This window comes from Eucyclogobius newberryi, unplaced genomic scaffold, assembly GCF_026437365.1.
Source record: "Eucyclogobius newberryi isolate DKJ021-1_F unplaced genomic scaffold, fEucNew1.0.hap1 SCAF_1, whole genome shotgun sequence".
In the NCBI taxonomy this organism is placed as follows: Eukaryota; Metazoa; Chordata; class Actinopteri; order Gobiiformes; family Gobiidae; genus Eucyclogobius; species Eucyclogobius newberryi.
The window spans coordinates 40,013,250-40,035,143 of NW_027315723.1; the positions used below are offsets into that span (position 1 = coordinate 40,013,250).

The window sequence follows — 21,894 nt, forward strand, 5'->3', positions numbered from 1 at the left end:
ACCGCGCGCCAAAGACCTCAACAGCTTCAGGCCTGTTCAGGGATGTTCACTAGAGGTGAGCAGGGTCTATCAAGCTACTATTGTTTTATCAACGCGTAAAATTGTATGTGAAGCCAGACAAAGTCTTTTTGGGGGGGGGGGGGGGAGGGGGTCCAGAGAGAGACAAAAAAAAAAGAAAGACTTTTCAGCTTCAACCCATTTTGAGATGATCCCTTAAGATGCTGTCACATTCTATGATGTCATAATCTCATATGGATAAGGGCCTGTAACTCTATGGAAGATTTACTGATTTTGAAATAAATAACTAAAATAAAAAGCAACAAATGTTGAACCTTCTCATTATTTGTTTGGGATTGTCTCTTCAAACCTGCTATACAAATCTCATGGCACTGGTTCCTAACCTTTTCTCCCAGTGACCCTTATTGTACCCGTGGATATGTTGGCTTGGCAACCCAAACATCCTTCTCATTCCTGAAAAAGTATTGTCTAATGAGGCAAAATGCCATTATTTTGTAGTTACGGTAATAAATATGTTATAGCGCACTAATGATTATAAAAATACATCATAGAAGCAATTAACATGCCATTCCTTCATTCAAATTCACACAATCTAGTTTATTTTCTAAGAACTTGAGGACCCCCTGACACTTTGGGGACCCAAAATTGGGCATGACTGCTTTAGATGACAACAATCACGCCGTGGAGTTAAAAAAAATATATATTTTTAGTTTATTTAAACTGACAGAGAAGGGTTGAACTTTGTGACAGTTTTTGTTTCATGTTCACTTTCTGCACATGTCTGTAAATGTAACTGTACATTTAGTGCTCACTCCGCGAGCAAACTGCAGTCTGCAGTTTAGAACCTGCCGCTTTGAAATCAGACTTTCTTGGCCAGACCTGCCCCACGAGTCCACAGACAATACTGCATCACTTCCGTGGAACATCATTATTTTGGTGTAAATATCTCGTGTTACAACGTGGGCACCTGCGGTTTATACATTTACAATTTCTATCTTCTTCCTAATTTCAGGGTGCACAGCTTTTATTCTGAAGCTCTGTATAGTCCGAAAAGTACAGCATATACTGTACAGCATATATATTTTAATGCATGTCTTAATTGATATATTGCTTTTTATTGTTCATTGTTGTATGTTGCACCAAAGCAAGTTCCTATATTTTGGAATTTTGTTTAAAGACAATTGCAATAAACCTTATTCTGATTCTGATGCATAAAGGCCCACATGAACCATAAACCAGGTCAACAAATTTACAATCTTCGAGACTTCTAGACTTTTGTGATGTCACGTGAAATGCAGAGAACATTTCAGAGCCTGAGATTGGTGAAAAATAAACACGTGATGGGACCGGTTGGTTCCAGTTGCTGTAAAAGTGCAGATCTTCACTTCTCCTTCCATTAATTATCTGTTTTAACAGTAATTTATCTTTTTGACTTATTCATTGTTCTTTGTTTTATGTTGCATCGAATCCAAGACAATCCAACCAAGACAAGGTCCTATGTTTGTGAATTCTGTTCTTTGACAATGGCAATAAACCTTTTCTGATTCTGATTCTGATTCTTGCTCAAATGAATACAAATTAAATTATCTCACAGCAGTAAGCAAGTTACAGATGGATAAGCACTGGCAGCATTTTAAGTCTTTTACATACAATGTAAATATTGTATGTCAAGTGTTTTTGTCTCAAAGCTAAAGGCTAACATGAATCATACAAACTTGATAAAAGTCCAGCTTGACTCAGACGGTCCCTCATCTGCCTGAAGAGTGGGTCCAGCTTGACTCAGACGGTCCCTCATCTGAAGAGTGGGTCCAGCTCGCCTCAGACGGTCCCTCATCTGCCTGAAGAGTGGGTCCAGCTCGCCTCAGTCGGTCCCTCATCTGCCTGAAGAGTGGGTCCAGCTCCAGTCTCCCTCGTGTCCGTCTGTCCGTCTGTGAGAGTCGGATCTCTCCTTCACTGGAACTCCTCCAGGTTTCTACGCTTTTTTCCCAAAGAGGTTTTTTTTTTGTAGTTTTTCCTGGCCGAGAAGGAGAGTCTAAGGACAGAGGACCCTGGGACATCGTCCCTCGCCACCACAGACATTGTCTGACTCCATCGCCACCACAGACATTGTCTGACTCCCTCGCCACCACAGACATTGTCTGACTTCATCGCCACCACAGACATTGTTGATTCATTTCTCCCTGTGGCCCTCAGAGGCAACTGTTGTTGTGATTTTGGGCCTTACAAAAATAAATTGATTTGATTTGATAAAGGTACATAGAATGCAAAGTCAAGTGTTAGAATTAGCTTAGCAACAAAACCACTTACTTTTATAAACATATAGATGTCCCCAGATGAATTACAGTTTTTTACGATTGAATAAACACAATTTTGATGGTTTTGTTTTGTTTAGCAAAACCCTACACACAATTAGCACAACCACAAACCCAATTATCAAAACACCTTAGCTCCTTTGCAAAATGAAACATTCTTGTAAAAACTCTACACTAATTGATCAAAACCATATTTTTTTACCATATGAAACACACACGTTGCATATGACTTAACTATGTTTGCACCAGTTACACACTGCTGTTGAAAACCTTAAACACTTTCGGCTAATCCTGCTTCTAAGTGCACAGAGTTGTATGGGTGAAGTACACCGTGAATTTGCAAAACATCGCTCGGATTTGCTCAACTCTACACACAATGTCTGCTCACACTTTTTGCAAAACAACACACACAGTGAACACTACACACACTTGTATACATGACTGTGGACACCACACAGGACACAAGACTAATGCTGTTAACAATGTAATTTATTTTTTTCCATATACTCAAGCCAACATGGCGGAAAAGAAAAAATGTCCCAGTTTTCATGAACATTACATTTTATCCAGTACAAAAAAGAACCCTCCCAAACTCCTCCCCCTCTTCCTCCTGCTTGAATTCTTCCACTTCCTCTTCCTCTACCTTTACCCCTACCTCGACCTCGACCTCTGGCACGGCCTCTGCCTCCTTCTTCTCCTTCTCCTCTTCCTCCTTCTCATCCTCACTCTTCCTTTTCCTCTTCCTTCCATTTTGGTTCAGTTTGGTGAACTCACCTGCTGCATTTTTATAGTGCTTGAATCTGATTGGTGCGTCTACAATTAAGCGATCTTGTGTTTGGTCACCTGATGGCAGTGTTCAATGGATTGAGACATAGGTGTGGTCATTTGACAGTCAGTGCTTTAGAATTGCAAAGAAGTGACATTTTGATAAACTTCTGTGTCTAAATTCATACAACTGTGTTTAATGTTGCAAATCACTGTGTGTGTTGTTTTGCACAAAGTGTGAACTGACTTATTGTGTTTACAGTGGTGCAGATCTGAGGCCGAGTTTTGCTTCTTGAGTGTAAGGTTTTGATAATTGGGCTAAACTTTAGATTTTAGTGTTTATTCAATCGTAAAAAACTTTATTTTCATGGTACATAAAGGTACTGCCTGTGATTATCTATATTTCTCACTACATGTGTTACTCGCCGCTTTGTGTTAATTCATTATTGATTTATTTTTATTTTTAATACACATTCTATCATCAAAGCATGAATAGGAGAATATTGTAGTGTAAGTTAACGTTAAAAATAACCGAGTAGCTACATGGACTCAATTATAAAACATTTATTCATAGTTTATTTAAAAGCATCCCTTCAAATACAGTGCACTTACAAACATATATGCTAGTAAAGAAGACTGCAGACAATGCCCAATTGTTTTATTTTTTTATTTTTTTAATTAAATGAGTCATTAACATTGTCAAAGATGTAGATAGAAATGTGTATATTGGTTTGATTCATGCAAAAAAAGCGATCAAACTTCACGTCTGGCGTCGTTCAACATAACCGTGGCTGTTGTGTTGTACCATTTTAATCCACTGAACACAATATTGGCGCTGTTCGTGTGTTGTGAACCCGCACCGTGAAAGCGCTGGCTTCAAACTGCTGTCCCTCCGGTCTCCGGTCTGCAGGCTCCTCGTCTCAACTGCTTGGACAGTGTAGCGGTTCGTACCAACTGTACCAGGGGGAGTAAAAAAAATAACATTCATTCATGTAAAATAACTCAACAGTCATCGTCATAAGTAGTAATATGACATGTGATCAATCAAATTCAAAAAGAGGTTTAATGGTAAGATTGTGTCATGTTTTGTTTAAATTATACATATTTTGAAAGTAGTATTTCCCAAATCCCGCACTAGTAGGTGGTTCGGTCCGATGTCCTCTGCCTGCAAAACGAGGAGCTGGAGGCCACGGCTTTTTCGAAAATATTGGATAAAAATAAGGTATATTTCAAAGTTTTACCAATTCAGAGTGTGTAATTATTTAATGGCCCGTTACCTTTAATCACTAACTCATTAGCTAAAGAAAGATTTATCTCTAGTACTTGAAAGATGTGACTGATGCTAACTGACAAGCTAGCCTGATTAGCAACACAAATGTATGTAATTTGAACTGCATTGTTGAAAGCTTACTCTTTGTAACGTATTGTTGCATATAGTGGATTGATTTAACTATTTTAATGTGTTTTAAGTGCCGGTGGGGTGTAATATATGAATCTAAATGATGCAATGCTATTAAATGTTACTGTTTGTGTAGGAAAGATGACAAACCTTGCAGCACTTGTCAGAAATCACTGGATGCACATCCTAGTGCCCATGGGCTTTGTGATTGGCATGTACCTGGACAGAAAACAGGACGAGAAGCTGACCTCCTTCAGAAACAAAAGTCTGCTCTTCAGAAGGTGAGGGCAAAAAGGGCTGCAGAGTGAAGAGTTGATGGCACAGTCATTTATGTATACAATCTTGCATTAATCCCAGTGTTTCCCCATTACAATTGTTAATACAAAAAAAGTTAGTTTAAATGTCACGTTTTCAATCTGTAAACTGTACCTTGCTGAACGGTATAATTTCATGTTTAGTTTTTAAGATGACAATACTAGACCTGTCACAATAACACATTTTCAAGACTGATATATTGCTGATGAAAATGTAGATTTAATGTAGGTCACTGACACAATAACTGTAAAGCAGCCTTGTCCCCAACATTTTAAATGTGCATCGTTAAACAGCCAAAAAAAAATGGAACACTTTAGAAGTCAGTCATAGGTTTTTATTCAACTGTCTACAGCTCAGAGCTTATCGTAATACAGAAAAATAACAAAAAGTCCTTCACAAAACAACAAAACAAAATACCCAGGAACAAATATTTACCCCCCCCTTTTTGAAACTATGGCAGGATCAGTTGGACTGTATAGTGGTCTACAATAGTCTTATTAATGGGAAATGAATTGAAATAATTGGATGGCAGGCAATAGCGTTTGTTTTGAGCTGAGATGATTCACGTTGACTGCATGAATGTGGTATTGGTACAGAAAGGCAGCCACATAGTGTAAATCTGCCCCGGGGCGGCAGTGGCTACAGAAGTTGCTTACCAAGGATAATAGAAAGTAGAGATGTATTACAGACTAATGTAAAGGGCATTTAGTGCAATGTAAACACAAACTATGTGAATATTTTTTAGAAGTGGGAAAAGTCAATCTCATTCTTGAAGTTTTAGGACTTGGCTTTCTAAATTAATTAATGGCTTGATGAAAAAAAGTAAAGCAGTCAAATGATAAAACCTGAAGACTATTTGTGAATGCCACTGTATAAAACATTTCTCCTCTTCTTCTTCTTCTTCTTCTTCTTCTTAGGGACTTGAAGCCTGGGGAGGAGGTGACATGGAAGTAGTCGAGCCCAGAACACGTGACCTCAAATCAGAATATTTATGTGTTGTAAAAATTCAGAAATATGATTAACTGTATCTAATAAAAAATGATCTTTCACAATAAAGGCACAAATCGTCTGAAAATATTTATTTAAAACATGCTGCAATGGTTGGATCTTGTAAATCGTTTTTTTAATACTGCAAACTATTAATAGACGCAATGTCGAGCAACTATTACTCTCCCACTAAATATATCATTTTAAAGTGAGGACACAGAAGTAAAATGTTACCTTTTCACAATTTTAGTTTTGAAATGTCCAAAAGTTGTCGTGTTCCAAGTTCTGACTTGTTGCATGATTGAACACAATGCAGGGTAATAAGTGTTATGCGTATGGGTCAAAGGGGTGACATTCATTTGTTAATGCCCTAAATAGAAGTTTCTTTCAGAAGTTGTTCAGTGTGGATGATCCCCCTCTCAAAAAGTGATTCAACCAACACAATCTGTTGAGATAAAAGAAAAATGAATTTGATTAAAGTAGTGCAAGGAGTACACAAATGAAGAATACTCTGAAATAATTCGATCTATATACCCGGTCATCTGCAGAGTCACACGGGACACTTCCAACAGTCACAAACTTGGGATACGAGTGGATGAGAAACTCTATAGCATCTGTATTCTGTGACGAGACATAACGTTAACCCTTTTATTTGTGCACATTATTTGCAATCTAATGTTACAAACCTCTACTTTTACTTGGAAACTTTTGATTTCTTCCTTGTGGTAAACTCTGGAGTTGTTTGTTGTGTAGTACAGATTAACAACATCTCCGTCACTGCACAACCTGAGACGCATTCAAACAGAACAGTTATTCACAGAAGAAACTTAGACATACACAATGACAGTCTTTCCCTTGAGAATTTAGTATTAAACTATTAAACGTAAATCTTGATTTTACATTTTATTCGTTGTAAACCACAATATTGATCTGAAATGGCTTTGTAATAGAAATGGGACCGTTGACTTATATATGAGGACATTACTTTTCTCTGAACAAAAATATAAATGCAACACTTTTGTTTTTGCCTTCATTTTTCATGAGCTTCATGGTAACTATAAGCGTATTATAATTTGTTGTGAAACGGTCACGTGCCGCTGCGTGGTGGAGTGGATTGTACGTATCCCAGGCTCTGTGTGCTGCCAGCGTTGGGAGTTCTGGATCCCACAATTTCCATTTCACACTACACTGTCCTGTCAAGCCTACGGCCCAAAGGTTATAACAATAAATAAAATAGCTACTATATTGAACCCTGCACATGTGATCTGAAGTGCAGAGCAGTGTGCATAGATTGTGAACATGAAAGAATCTATCAAAATACAACTTTGAGTGAGCTAATGATTTTCTAACAATATGAAAAAAAAAATTGACTTATGAGGTTTTAAGCTTATGCTCCCTTTTAAATACATTTCCAGAGACAAGCAGCTCAGTGTCAGAATCTTACAACATTATATATGTTATATGAGGACATTACTTTTCTCTGAACAAAAATATAAATGCAACACTTTTGTTTTTGCCTTAATTTTTCATGAGCTGGCCTCCAAGCTATGAAACCGTTTCTATGTACACAAAAGACCCATATCTCGCAAATATTGTTCACAAATTTGTCAAATTCCGTCTTATTATTATTCCAATCAATAATGGCCCATGAAACAAACGTTGCGTTTTTATTTTTATTCTGTGTACAACTGCAGTTTTTTAGTTTATCGCACTGCAATAAATCCTGCAGCCCGCGACCTACAAGATTTAAACAACCTGCCTCAGCTTATTATCGTTTCAGACAGCCACATTAAAATTAATTCCAAAAAAGGCTTGGTTTCATCTCATTTATATGCTCAACTTGTCCTTAATTACCTCAAGGATCTGAATTGAAAGCAATCTAACGCAAGGACACGACGACACCCAGATGGAGCTTATTCTAACGTACAGTCACAGACCAAGGACAGGCAAGTACATGTCTTGAAAACAAAAAAAAAAATTGGAAAAATAAATAATTTCAAGACAAGGGCATACGTGCATTTTTTCCTGCCAAGATAAATAGGGTCGTAAAATGTTATGAGAAACAGCTTACGGTAATGGAAATGGGCTAAATATAATCAATCATTTTCAGGGGTATTATGTGACCTTGTCTGTTCCTGGCTAAGTGCTCGTGGGTGTCCGTTACGCCTGATGCCGTGTCGTGAGCGTGAGGAGAAATGCATGAGTAAAAACAGCGGTCCGCACCTCGCACAGGCGGCGCGGACCAGGCGGATTTTGGTCTGAGTTGTGATCGGCGAGCCCACGTCCACGGTCTGCCCGCAGTGCCACCTCGCCGGCACCCCCTGCACGCTGCTGGCCAATTCGTCTGTTGAAATGAAAGATACAATAGTGTGAAAAATGAACTGTATTTCCTTTTTTGAAACATAACATGCAGCCCTACGTGCGATTGCATAGTATTATGAGCCTTCAAGGACTTTTTTTTAATGATTACAGCGTTATTATCATGAATATTCGTAATCCACGTACACTTGAAACATGTTTTCTTGAAGCTGTTTACATATATATACCTGGTGTGAGCTTGGGAGGGAGGCAGTCGTGCATGAAGTCTCTGGCCTTCAGATCCACGGCAGCATCGACAGGCGCATACTGGGTCAACTTCTTTACCAACTGTTCGATGCGAGAGAGGAATTTCCCCCTGCGTGGGTCGTCCTGGACGGGGGGGAAATGGCAAGGTCAGCTGGTGCTTTTCATGTGCAACAACTGATGCTGAGGGCCAATCTATTCTATAGTAGAGGCAGAAACACCCACGCTGAAGATACACAAATGTTGAACGCTGATCATCTGGCAACAAACGCGCCGCTAATGTTATGGCCTTATTGGCAATCATGGAAAATGTATGATTTATGAATAACATTATTTTTCAAGATTAAAATCGATCAAATAAAAATGTACAAGTTAATAAGGACGGACAGGGAAAACGTTCATCAGAATAATTTACCTCATCACCAATACAGTCTTCAACAATTGTAGACTTAACGTATTTTCCGGACTATAAGTTTCTCCTTTTTTGATAGTTTTGGCCGAGGTGCAACTTATACTTATATTTATACTTATATACTTATACTCCGGAGCGACTTATATGTGATATTATTTGTTATTTTCACACTTGCAACCACATTTCATACTCCAGTGTAACTTATGTTTTTTTCTTCTCTATTATGCTTTTTTTGGCTGGTGCGACTCATACTTTGGTGCGATTTATAGTGCGGAAAATACAGTGGACTTTCTAACGAGAAAGATGTCGAATATCCCAGCTTTGGCATAAACAGTGGATGTGAAAATAATGACCTTGTCTGAATTCTGCACTCCCATATAGGTCAGATAGTCGAGCGGTAAGCCCTGCCTGTACTCCACATCCTCCTCCATCGCGATCTCCAAAGCAGCCGGCATCATCTGAAAAACATACGATTATGGGATATGACATAACCAGTGTTGATGGTCCCACACTGGTGCCATCAGTGTCGTGTGTGTGTGGGAAACACCTTGAGGAGCAGGTCGCCCCAGTTGTTCTTCTGGTAGGAGGAGATGGTGATGTGCATGGAGTGTGCGTCAGGCAGGCAGTCGCCCTGGTGGATGAACCCCCGGGGGAAGTACAGGAGGTCCCCAGCCTCGAGCACCACCTCCAGGATGGGCTCCCCAATCTCAGACTGGTCAAAGTTTGCTGGAGTGAGAAATGAGAAATTGAATGCGTAAAAACAATAAAGATGCATATTTTAAAAGCTATAGTAAAAGAATGTTACAAAATTACATGTATAGTCAAAAGTATTAGACACAAAAAGCTTCATGCACATATCCATGAATATAAGATTCTTCAATCACTTTCACGTTCTGCTTGTATTATTGTGATTGGCCCTCAGACTACTGCAAATGTGCCTGCATCAATGTCTAATAGTGAGGCATGAGTTTTATAGTATTAAAACAAACAGAAAGGAAAAACGCACATTAGAAATCTAATTAGAAATTAAGATTTTGAAAAAAACAATATAGTCATACATTAAATTGAAGACATTCTATAAAATATTGTTTATTTATTTGGACACAAACTGTCTTTTTCTTCCCAGATTTGTGTTTTTAAAATATAGACAAATTTCCTAAGAATTGCCAGCACATAGTGAGAGGGTCCTCGGACTATGATGGAAGTGGCAGAAGTGCACGACATCTTTGGGAAATACTTACAACTTGAAAGCACTGGTAACACCTCATTTTCTGACCTGCAATGAAAAAAAAAAACATTATTTCAAATGCACAAATTTAACTACTCTCAGAGAAACATTAGCTTACACAAGTGCCTTTCAGGGGCCGAGGCACCCCGTGTTTTACGTTTAAAAAGGGCCTTTTGAGGTCAGTAGCTATTTTAAGTTCTGGTTTTAAAACTTTGTGTTGGCCAGCTGCATGGTCATTAAGTAACCCAGTTTTTATTAAACTCTTTATTAGCTTCCTCCTCCTCCACCCCGCTCTCCCCCCCGCTCCGCCCCGCTCTCCCTCCTCCTCCCTCCTCCGCCCCGCTCGCTCCTCCGCCCCGCTCTTCAACTATTTATTTTAACCAATCATTACCTGTATTCATTTGTCCTCATTAAAAACATTCCATCAACAGCAACAATTTCCCGCACCCCCCGCCCAAAGTCACAACTGCACAGTCTGCACTGAGTGAGACTCAAATGCTTAACAAGTGTTTTGTGTTACCTTGGACTGTACACACGCCAATGTTTCTTTCCCTCCAGCTGAACGATGAAGGCTTCAATGTCATCGTAATGTGGGGCAAACCCCTGTGTGCCAGGAGGAGTCAGGTATCTTGACATATGACACACATTAGAACAGACAGTTCAAAACCAGAAATAGTTCAGAGCATACAAAAAATAAAAAAGCTTACACATTGGCTCCGGCCATGCTGCCAAAATGCTCCTGCAGGATGGACAGCACGCTCCAGACGGAGGAGGAGAAGGCCTGAGGGTTCAGCAAGCGCAGAGAGCAGCCACTCTGACGGGAAGAAACACTTTGTTGTGATGGATTAAAATCAAAATAATTATATACTTTAATTATACTGCCAGAATGTTTTTTCATGGCACAAATTAACATCTTAACAAACACACAATCTGCTGACTAAAGATTTACTGTTAGATAATATGCAAGAATAAATTGTTTTTCTTCTTATCAAAGAACTGCAAAGTATTTGTAATTTTAACCTCTTTTCAGCACAAAGTGGGCATTTTTGAGTCTGTGAAGTCTAGACAATGATTCTTTAAAGAGGTATCTGAGGTATTTGAATAGTCAAGTCATTGTTGCAGACTGACCATGCTTGTAGAGAATCCCCTAATATCCTAAATAATTGCATCCTTTGATTATTTGGTATGTTTGACATTGCATTTTTTATTTCAATTACCGCAATCGTTCTTTCTTACTGCCCACAGTGGTTATTTAACATAGTCCAACCCAGGGTAAATTATAACTAGACCAAGTCTAGACATGGTCTCATTCTTAACTAAAACGAGGACTAAACAAAAGGTCTAGAACTCAAACTAAAACTGGACCAAAACAAGAAGAAAGTCCTTGAACTCCAAATCACCGCACTCATCCTCCTCCAAACAAGTTATATAACATTATGAATATCCAAGACAGTTTTATTTGTTTATTTTCTAAAGATAGTCCAGGAGTTTTAATGAACCCCACAGAGGAAAACAATCAACACAGATCTAATACACTGGTTACTGTATGATCATTTGAGATATGCAGCTTTAGCCTTACATCATAGAAGTCCCACACAGTGTACGGCAGAGCTCTCCCAGGGGGATTATGGGTCTCTCTTTTACCCTCTGTGTAGCTGGTCACATCCAGGTTCACTCCATACTGAACGTCCTCCTAAACGTACAGTACAATATTGTTCAAATCTGTCAAGTAGTTCATTAATTCACAGTGTAGAGAGTTGACCTACTTGTCTTAATATTCGGTCAAGCTCAGCAGTGGAGAAAAGACCCTTGTAGTAATTAGGATTTCTGCGTTGAACAATGATGGGCTTCTTTTCCCAAGTTTCTCTGTAAGAAGAAAATATCCCCTTTTCTGTATGAAAATTCATGCATTATATTGTTATTACGCCTTTATGTCAACCCAAAGTGCCTTGTACACAAAATGCAAGATGAAATGGTCGTGCTTTGGAACAGTGGAGGTGCTCAGCTCCATGAAGATGTTATCACTTTGCCTCGAATGTTCCACACACAGTATGACACCCATCTACATGAGAACAAACATTGCGGCTACCAGGCCAAGTTACAGGACAGATCTATGGCACGGTGAGGCCATTGACCACAAGAATACATATTTTTGAGCGGTTGTAATTTAAATGCAAGCTAGATAGCGTTAATGCCATACTTTTGAACATTCTAGTCTAAAACAATAACTATACTATAAACAATATCTCCAGAGACAAGCAGGTGACACTTCATCAGAAAAGTTACATAGCACACCACCTATTAAAAATATATATACAAAAAATGAAAGCGCTGACGCAGGGTGGTTTACTGCAAGACGGTGTGTGCCAGTAAACGAGGGCCTCAAGTACTGCAATTTTGAGACAGTGCTGTTCTACTGTTGTACTTATCTAAAGTATGGTTTGAGTACTTTGAAAGGTGTTAAGATCTCCAAAAGGCTACAGTTGGATTCAAAAGCAATGTAAATGTAAGTTTGAAAGTACCTGAAGAAGGCTTTGGCTGGGATGGGGTTGATGAGCCATTGGAATAACCTGCTGGCTCTCTCTCGGCTGTTGTTTACTCCTGATAACTCCTTCAATAAAGTGTCTAAGCACTCTTCACCAGCTCCAAACTGCTCCTCCTGCAGCCAAAAGAGTGGAATAAGTGACATCTTGTAACTTAACAGGACAGGCCAAAACTTTATGAGGCGTTTAGTGTTGAATAAGTAACTTTTATAGCCAATTTAATTCTGCTATTTCTTTTGTGTAAATCATGCCTCTGATGGTTGTCATATTTAAATTCTCCACCCTTTCCTAATCTGTGCGCTCCTTCAGAAGAACTCCCTCTCACCAGTCCTTGCTCTGAAACAGCATTCACAGTGATCGGGGCGTTACTCTGCTCTCCTTTTGAATTGATTACTCTCTTGCATGTAAACTCGAGCGGAAATTATCTGACTGAGTTGGGGGAAGACGATTTGAGCCTATTTTTTAAGCACAGTCAAATGTCTTTGTGCTTGGAAATGTAGTGACTGAGGAGTATCTGTTAGTTAAGTCCACTGAGCTACTCTGAGGTGTGAACCGTCACCCGAGTCTCCCAAATTAGCATCTTAGCATCTGATTAGCCTTATTGCCTTTTCTTGGTTTTAGTTTCTTGAGGATGGGTATGCCGATTGAAGACAGATTTGTACATTTCTGTTCAAAAAAAGGATCCTTTTTCCTGGCAGAAGGATCGATCGACCAATGATCATTTAATCAGCAATGTTGTGATTCATATTTTAAAAACTTGAGGTGTGACAAACATGAACCTCTGTGTATTTTATTTACATATGCTGAAACAATTATTTAAAATTGTTAGATGAGGTTTAAGTGTCAGACAAATGTGAATGGGCTGTAAAATTACTCACAAAAGTGAAGAGATATCACTTTATATTCTTGTTTAAACTTTTGTATTTCATTTTTAACATTTCTGCAGTTTTTTCAGCATTTTACTAAAAACAATATGCAAAATATTCAACATTTGCAAATCTCCAAAACTGTTTCTACAATATGACACATTTTTCTGTCTATAGCCCACATCTAGTTGGAGCAATCATTTAAAATACAATCTAAATTTAACACAAAAATGCACAAGCAAATAATTATATTCAAAAATATTCTTACCTCTGAATGGAGCTCAGGTTTTGCTGGAGACTCTGCAACTGTATTTTGGATTTTCCTCTTTTTTGCCCTGATTGGCTGCTTCACTTGGCTGTTGTTGTTGTTATTTTTTACAATCCCATTTGACTTTTTCTTTTTCTTCTTAGCTGGCGCCTTAAGGGAACACATAAAAAGGTTTGTAAGGTTTGCTTTGTATTGCAGGTAGGTAGCACTAGCACATGGGTTTAGGTAAAGTTGGTCCCAGAAATAAAGTCAGCAGATCATTGACAATATAATTGTTATTTTGTTTAATATTACCTGCAGAGAAGGTCTTTTGGCAGGTGGAGGCTGGTCTGCAGACATATTTTTATACAAAGCAAAAGCAGACATGTGTTTTCTCTCCATTTTGCTTTGGCTCTGTTGTTGTAAACGTCATCAAGCTGCGACCGTCATTTTCTTCTACTTTTAAATATGTTCGCACAGCTTTGGAGCAAACAGCGCCTCTGAATGGACAGTGTTTGCATGGAGTGTCTACTGCAGCACGATGTTTGTAACAAACTAGTTGAAATTGTTTCTAATAATAACTATAAGAATAAGACACTCTTATTGTTACTATATTAACCAAAAATATACTTTTGTAGACAAGACAGTCTTGTATACAGACATGAATCCCAGAATCTATCCCATTAGAAAAGTTTTATTGCCAACAAAAAAAGGTAAAAACTAACTTTCTTCGCCGATATGGAGCAACATAAAACAATGAATAATAATAGTCAAATAGAAATTATTTTCAAAAAAGGCATCCATAAAATAAGGTGTTCGGATAACTAGCCTAGTTAGTAAAATGTTGCGACTGCAGATGAAAATCATACACTAATGACAGAACAACTGTAAAAAGAGTGTTTTTGACATGAGTCATTAATGTAACTAAACTGATAAAAAGTGTCCATACGTCCAACAGCCAAGGGAATCAAAGAAACTGTCCTCAAATAGTCTAGAGTGAGAAGGGTCGGCTGTGATCTGATCTGCTCGTCCCAGAGTCCTGGAGACGTACAGGTCCTGCAGAGATGGAAGTCTGCAGCTGATCACCTTCTCAGCAAAGCGCACAATGTGCTGTAGTCTCTCTTTGTCCCTGGCTGTGGCTCCAGCGTACCACACAGTGATGGAGGAGGTGAGGATGTCTCAATGATGGCCGTGTAGAACTGCACCATCATCTGCGCTAGCAAGGTGGCTTTCTTCAGCAGATGGGTCCCCTGAGCGACCAAGGCTCCTGAGGAGATGCCCCAGGGGTATTGAAGGATGCGTTAAATGCAGAGGACAAATTTCCCTATGGGGATAATAAAGTGTACCTTATCTTTTGATGCCGAAACGAAGTACCTCCTCTGTGGTACCTTCTTGATGAGGCAGCTGATGTGGGCTCCCGCTGCAGGCCCTGGGTGATAGTGGTGCCAAGGTAGAAGTCCACTGTAATGTGTCTGTCAGCACAAAGGGGGGCAGAGGGGCAGTGTATTTCATTAAGTCAGTCTCTCATTGCTGTCCGGGAACCCGACAAGGGTGGCGTCGTTCAAGAGCAATCATAACAAATGTTGTAAAGATGAATCTACAACAACCATATTTTTTTTAATTTAAGCTATCTATATCCAGCATCTGCCCATTTCTCAGTAAAATGTATCAATCCATGATGTAATTTTCTTTTATGAACTATTGTAAATTAACAAAGAAACACACGTTTACACAACAACAATCGTCCCTTAAGTTGTAGTTTTATATTTGTCCCCCAGATAGCGCCATCGCAACACTTTCCCCGCAAACCCGCCGCGCTCTTCGCCGTTTCCCACAATGCCTTGCAGCGTGCTGTCGGTGCCGTTTGTCCGTGTCCAGCCGTCGCTCCAACAATGAAGCTTTTAATGGAGCCGTGAGCGCCGCTGGCACCACCTCGGGTTTGCCAGGGGACTTTCCACCACCAGCCCCTAAGATCTGCGCCTTTTCCCCGGTCTGACGAATCCACTGCGCGTCGTGGAGTTGGATTTAAGCCCCGGACTCTTCTCCCGGGTGAGTAGCAAGAGCAGCTAGCCTGGGTCGGTGCGCCAGCGGAGTAAGAAATGCGTTTTGTTGTGACCATTACCGGGGGGGCTAGCTGCTGTGCTAATTGGCCAGATCAGACCTATGGCCCCGTGTGTCTTTGCACCGCGACCACTTGCGTTCTCTGACCCGTGAGCAGACGCACGTTGCCCCGGCACCAGCATCAGTACCATCGCCGTGTCTTCTTTTTATGCATTTTTATTGTATTTTTATTTTACGCGCAGTTGGTTGGATTGTGCACATGCTCTGGGATAGTTCAAGATCTGCCTGCTTGCACTATCCAGAGGCACACGTCAACCTAAACCGGTGCAGTTTGTGTCTACTTACAAACAAAAGGATAAACCCGGCATTCATTTTGTATATATGTCATGCATTTAAAAAAAATCGTTCTTCTGAGTTGTGTGCAAATGCGATTTTACTACAGGATTAAAAAAATATATATACTTCTTGTCGTTGTGGTGAGCTCGTGCAGCCAGATGCACGCAGGATATGTTAATTATTAAGAAGTTACTTGTCCCATTGTATTTTGCTCATTCTTCAATGCAATGTTAAGTCTAAGTTTTGAGACTTTAATTGGGGCTGCGCGTCTTTCAATTGCGACTACTAGATTTGCGAGATTTGTTTTTAAAAAAGTAGTATTCTGTTCAGAGTGCACGTTGTAAACAACACGAGGAGCACATGACATGGGAGCGACCACAAACACAGTAAAAGAAGATCACCACATGCATTTCAGAATCTGTTTATATATGGCTGTTCCCAGTGGACATTCTTCTAAATTATTGCAGCCTTTGCGGTTTGAGTGGCAGAGGATAGATTGCGCAGGCCTGATCGATGGGGGAAACTCACTCAGACACAGGGAGAACATGCAACCAACGCTTTCCACTGGGTTTTGAGCCCGGCACCTTCTCGTTGTAGAATTTGACAGTGTCGGAAATGCAAAAAAACAAAAATAATCCCTATTCTAGTGACTTGTTCTGTAGCCAACCATTAAATATGTCATCTGCAGGTGATTGGCCGGATGCTTGGCTCCACCCTTTGGCTCCACCCTTTGGGGCCGTGTTGTTATTGGGGCCATATAACGTTATCAAGTGTACACTGGACCCCCCACAGCATTGCAAGATCAAATATAGTGTCTGTATGTTTGTTATCTCTTGAAATCATATCACAACTTTGGAGGAAATTGTATAATATTGCGACGGCTGTTTGGGAGTATAACTGGAATATCGAGTGTTTAATCTTTAATAAGAAACTGTTATAAAAGGCAGCACAAAGAGCAGATATAATATGTGTGCGGTGTCGTTTCTGCACTTTAGTGGTGATTTGGCCGTCCATTGATCTTTGGTGTGATCTAAGTTTGTGCTCGTGTTACGGCACATTTCTGTTGTGTTTAGCTAATGACGTCTGAATATCCATACTGTGTTTTCCGGATTGTAAGTCGCACCAGCCAAAAAATGCATATTAGAGAAGGAAAAAAAACATATTTAAGTTGCACTGGAATATGAAATGCGGTTGCAAGTGTTAAAATAACAAATAATATCGCATATAAGTCGCTCTAGAGTATAAGTATATGCGTATAAATATAAGTATAAGTCGCACCCCGGCCAAAACTATGAAAAAAAGTGCGACTTATTGTCCGGAAAATACAGTAAATGTCCAAAAATTCTGTTTACTCGTTATTAGATCTCCACAGGGCTGTGTACTTTCTCCTCTGCTCTTCTCCCTGTACACAAACTGCTGCACCTCCAGCCACGACTCCGTGAAACAAATTAAAGGTTGAATGGACGATTTTTTTTGGCACAAATCTAAGTTTTATTTCCTCGTGGCGTGGACTGCCGATTAGTCCTGCCACGTATCAATCATAAAACGCACCTACCGCTCACCTGCAGCCGCGTGTGGCTTGTCCCCACGTTTCCGCGTGCCTAAGCGCATGGATCTATCATAATATAGTTCCCTCAGTGTACGGGACAAAATGAAGACGGAGAAAGACAGTTCGAGCTGACGCAGAAGTGGACGGAAATCTACGAGGGACGAGAGATTCAATGCGATCCGTCGCGCTAATAAACAAACGCACGTGTGTGTTGTATCAGTCCGCACGGGGGAGTGCGCATGCGCACTTCCATCTGCGTTCTCAAATTGCAGAAAAATCGTCCATTGCGCCTTTAAGTTTGTGGACGACACCACCCTCATCGAGCTCAACTCGGACAGGGATGAGTCTGTCTACAGGAGGGAGGTGGACCGGCTGGTGTCCTGGTGCAGCGGTAACAACCTGGAGCTCAACACCCAGAAGACAGTGGAGATGATCGATCGTAGACTTCAGGAAAGTCAAAGCCCCCCCTCACCATCTCAGACTCCCCCATCTCCACCGTGGACTCCGTTCGCTTTCTCGGCACCACCATCACCCGGGACCTCAAATGGGAGCTCACCATCAGCATCCTCATCGGGAAGGCCCAGCAGAGGATGTACTTCCTGCGGCAGCTGAGAAAAGCCAAGCTGCCAGTGCAGATGATGGTGCAGTTCTACACGGTCATCATTGAGTCCATCCTCACCTCCTCCATCACCGTGTGGTACGCTGAGCCACAGCCGGACAAACAGAGACTACAGCGCATTGTGCGCTCTGCTGAGAAGGTGATCAGCTGCAGACTTCCATCTCTACAGGACCTGTATGTTTCCAGGGCTCTGGGACGAGCAGGTCGGATCACATCTGACCCTTCTCACCCGGGACACGGACTATTTGAGCCACTCCTCTCAGGCAGGAGGCCACTCCTCTCAGGCAGGAGGCCACTCCTCTCAGGCAGGAGGCCACTCCCCTCAGGCAGGAGGCCACTCCTCTCAGGCAGGAGGCCACTCCTCTCAGGCAGGAGGCCACTCCCCTCAGGCAGGAGGCCACTCCCCTCAGGCAGGAGGCCACTCCCCTCAGGCAGGAGGCCACTCCCCTCAGGCAGGAGGCTACGGTCCATCCGGACCAGAACCTCCCGTCACGAGAACAGTTTCTTTCCCTCTACCGTTGGACTCATGAACACTGCCTAAGCACCTTGCACTCACTGCACTGTTCACTTCCTATTGCACTACAAAACCTTATATTTTATTATGCACATATCGTGCCATTCAGTGTTCAATGTTTTGTTGTTTGTGCTGCACCAAATAACCAGGACAAGTTCCTATGTCTGTGAATTTTGTTCATGACAAATGGCAATAAACCCTATTCTGATTCTGTGTGCGCCCAACATTTGTCTCCAGCTTTGATCTCGATAAACACAACTTTTAATGGCAGCCGGCTGAGTGCATTTACGTCACCTACTGTAGTTGTACGTCTTCAAGTATGTGTTTTACGCTATACCGTAAACAAGAAAAAAAAGAAGGTAGAGAGCCTCTGGAGCCTCCCATAACTGATTGTCCATCCATCCATCCATCCATCTTCTGCCGCTTTATCCGGGGCCGGGTCGCGGGGGCAGCAGTCTGAGCAGGGACTCCCAGACTTCCTTCTCCCCAGACACTTCCTCTAACTCCTCTGGGGGGATCCCGAGGCGTTCCCAGGCCAGCCTAGAGACATAGTCTCTCCAGCGTGTACTGGGTTTTCCCCGGGGCCTCTTCCCGGTGGGACATGCCTGAAAACACCTCCCGAGTGAGGCGCCCAGGAGGCATCCGGAACAGATGCCCGAGCCACCTCAGCTGGCTCCTCTCGACGTGGAGGAGCAGCGGCTCTACTCCGAGCTCCCCCCGTGTGGCCGAGCTCCTCACCTTATCTCTAAGGGAGCGCCCAGCCACACGGCGGAGGAAACTCATTTCGACCGCTTGTATCCGCGATCTTGTTCTTTCGGTCACTACCCAAAGCTCATGACCATAGGTGAGGGTAGGAACGTAGACCGACCGGTAAATAGAGAACTTTGCCTTTCGGCTCAGCTACCTCTTTACCACAACGGTCCGATGCAGCGACTGCATCACTGCAGCCGCTGCACCGATCCGCCTGTCGATCTCACGCTCCATCCTTCCCTCACTCGTGAACAAGACCCTGAGATACTTGAACTCCTCCACTTGGGGCAAGGACACCCCACCCACCTGGAGAGGGCAAGCCACCTTTTTCCGGTCGAGAACCATGGCCTCGGATTTGGAGGTGCTGATTCTCATCCCAGCCGCTTCACACTCGGCTGCAAACCGTCCCAGTGCATGTTGCAGGTCAGGGTTTGATGGAGCCATCAGGACAACATCGTCTGCAAACCGCAGAGATGAGATCCTGTGGTCCCCAAACCGGACACCCTCTGACCCCTGACTGCGCCTAGAAATTCTGTCCATAAAAACAATGAACAGAACCGGTGACAAAGGGCAGCCCTGGCGGAGTCCAACATGCACTGGGAACAGGTCTGACTTACTGCCGGCAATGCGAACACAACTCCTGCTCCGGTCATACAGGGACCGGACAGCCCTGAGCAAAGGGCCCCGGACCCCTTACTCCCGGAGCACCCCCCAAAGGTCACCCCGAGGGACACGGTCGAAAGCCTTCTCCAGATCCACAAAGCACATGTGGACTGGTTGGGCAAACTCCCATGAACCCTCGAGCACCCGATGGAGGGTATAGAGCTGGTCCAGTGTTCCACGACCGGGACGAAAACCACTCTGCTCCTCCTGAATCCGAGGTTCGACTATCGGTCGGATTCTCCTCTCCAGTACCTTGGAATAGACCTTACCCGGGAGGCTGAGGAGTGTGATCCCTCTGTAGTTGGAACACACCCTCCGGTCCCCCTTCTTGAACAGAGGGACCACCACCCCGGTCTGCCAGTCCAGAGGCACGGTCCCCGAACGCCACGCGATGTTGCAGAGACGTGTCAACCAAGACAGTCCTACAACATCCAGATACTTTAGGTACTCAGGGCGGATCTCATCCATCCCCGGAGCCCTGCCACCGAGGAGTTTGCGAACAACCTCAGTGACTTCAGCTTGGGTGATGGATGAGCCAGCCTCCGAGTCCCCGGTCTCTACTTCCTCTTCGGAAGACGTGACTGAGGGATTAAGGAGATCCTCAAAGTATTCCTTCCACCGTCCGACGACATCCCCAGTCGAGGTCAGCAGGCCTCCATCCGCACCATAAACGATGTTGGTGAGAGGCGCCGGACGGTTTGCCAGAATTTCTTTGGTGCCGACCGATAGTCCTCCTCCATGGCCTCCCCGAACTCCTCCCAGGCCCGGGTTTTTGCCTCTGCGACAGCACGAGCCGCGGCTCGCTTGGCCTGCCGATACCCGTCGATGACCTCCGGAGACCTACAAGCCAGAGTGGCCTGATAGGCCTCCTTCTTCAGTCTGACGGCATCCCTTACTTCCGGTGTCCACCACCGGATTCGGGGGTTGCTGCTATGACAGGCACCGGAGACCTTGCGACCACAACTCCGAGCAGCCGCATCAACAATGCCACAATTGTGACATATAAAATATCCCACCTGCACAGACCCACACGTCATAATCATTTTTGGCACCTGTAATAATATTACAAGTGCCAAAAATGATTATGACAAAAATGATTATGACGTGTGGTACTATCGATTGTCCAGTAGAACTAATGCTCACCACTGAAGTCCACAGCGCAGTACTTAAAGTGCTTGTGGTAACGAGTTCAAAGCCCCAGGGCAAAGCTGTGGAACACTTCTCACTCACAGTAAATGATCCTCTTGTAAGTACTGCTGCAGGACCAGAACTGCTGTCCGGTTTTGAAAGGGCCCAAAGAGTCCCTTCAAACTTACTTGACTAGTCTGTGATTTGGTTTTGCTTGATGTCATGTGCTGCTTTTGTTTAGTATTTTATTTAGTATTTTGCTCTCTTGCTCTTAAAAGTTGGCAAATTGCAGAGACTCATTATAATTCCTCTGCAAACAAGTAAATACCTTGTCTTATTCTGTATAAAAGCTGGTCAGCAGCTTTTATACAGAATAAGACAAATGTGCTTTAGACTTTCACAAACATGTTCTAAACACATGAGATACTTGTATTAGTTTAATAGTTCATCTTTCACTCTTTTATCAAATGTTTACACCTTGGCACATTATTTTGTGCTGGTTTGAACAGAATCATATGCTTAAAATATTGTCAATCTAATCACAATACTACACAAAAATGGCTAATAGATATTTTGGATGTTTTAGTTTAATTTTGATCTGACTAGCCTCGAGCATTCTG

At 42.2% G+C, this 21,894-nt stretch overlaps 3 protein-coding genes across 3 annotated transcripts in view; 2 read left to right on the forward strand and 1 right to left on the reverse strand.

Moving 5' to 3' along the window:
• Positions 1 to 4,221: 4,221 nt before the first annotated feature.
• LOC140360867 (NADH dehydrogenase [ubiquinone] 1 beta subcomplex subunit 1) lies at positions 4,222 to 5,865 on the forward strand. Its single transcript, XM_072446317.1, has 3 exons — positions 4,222 to 4,317; positions 4,631 to 4,775; positions 5,727 to 5,865. Exons 2-3 carry the CDS (start codon positions 4,636 to 4,638, stop codon positions 5,761 to 5,763), a joined length of 177 nt encoding a protein of 58 aa, XP_072302418.1. The 5' UTR covers positions 4,222 to 4,317; positions 4,631 to 4,635; the 3' UTR covers positions 5,764 to 5,865.
• Positions 5,866 to 5,894: 29 nt separating this feature from the next.
• On the reverse strand, positions 5,895 to 14,102 carry riox1 (ribosomal oxygenase 1). Its single transcript, XM_072446303.1, has 15 exons — positions 13,970 to 14,102; positions 13,676 to 13,825; positions 12,521 to 12,657; positions 11,765 to 11,864; positions 11,578 to 11,691; positions 10,706 to 10,812; positions 10,519 to 10,626; positions 10,012 to 10,046; positions 9,318 to 9,496; positions 9,124 to 9,228; positions 8,343 to 8,484; positions 8,020 to 8,140; positions 6,483 to 6,582; positions 6,331 to 6,417; positions 5,895 to 6,241 (listed from the first exon to the last, which is right to left on the reverse strand). The coding sequence occupies exons 1-15, from the start codon at positions 14,054 to 14,056 to the stop codon at positions 6,167 to 6,169; spliced, it is 1,647 nt and encodes a 548-aa protein (XP_072302404.1). The 5' UTR covers positions 14,057 to 14,102; the 3' UTR covers positions 5,895 to 6,166.
• A 1,392-nt stretch (positions 14,103 to 15,494) lies between these two features.
• extl3 (exostosin-like glycosyltransferase 3) overlaps positions 15,495 to 21,894 on the forward strand; it is a 37,921-nt gene continuing 31,521 nt past the window's right edge. The window contains exon 1 of the mRNA XM_072446326.1: positions 15,495 to 15,703. The gene's annotated coding sequence lies outside the window, so the exon portion shown is untranslated. The remainder of the gene's footprint in view (positions 15,704 to 21,894) is intronic.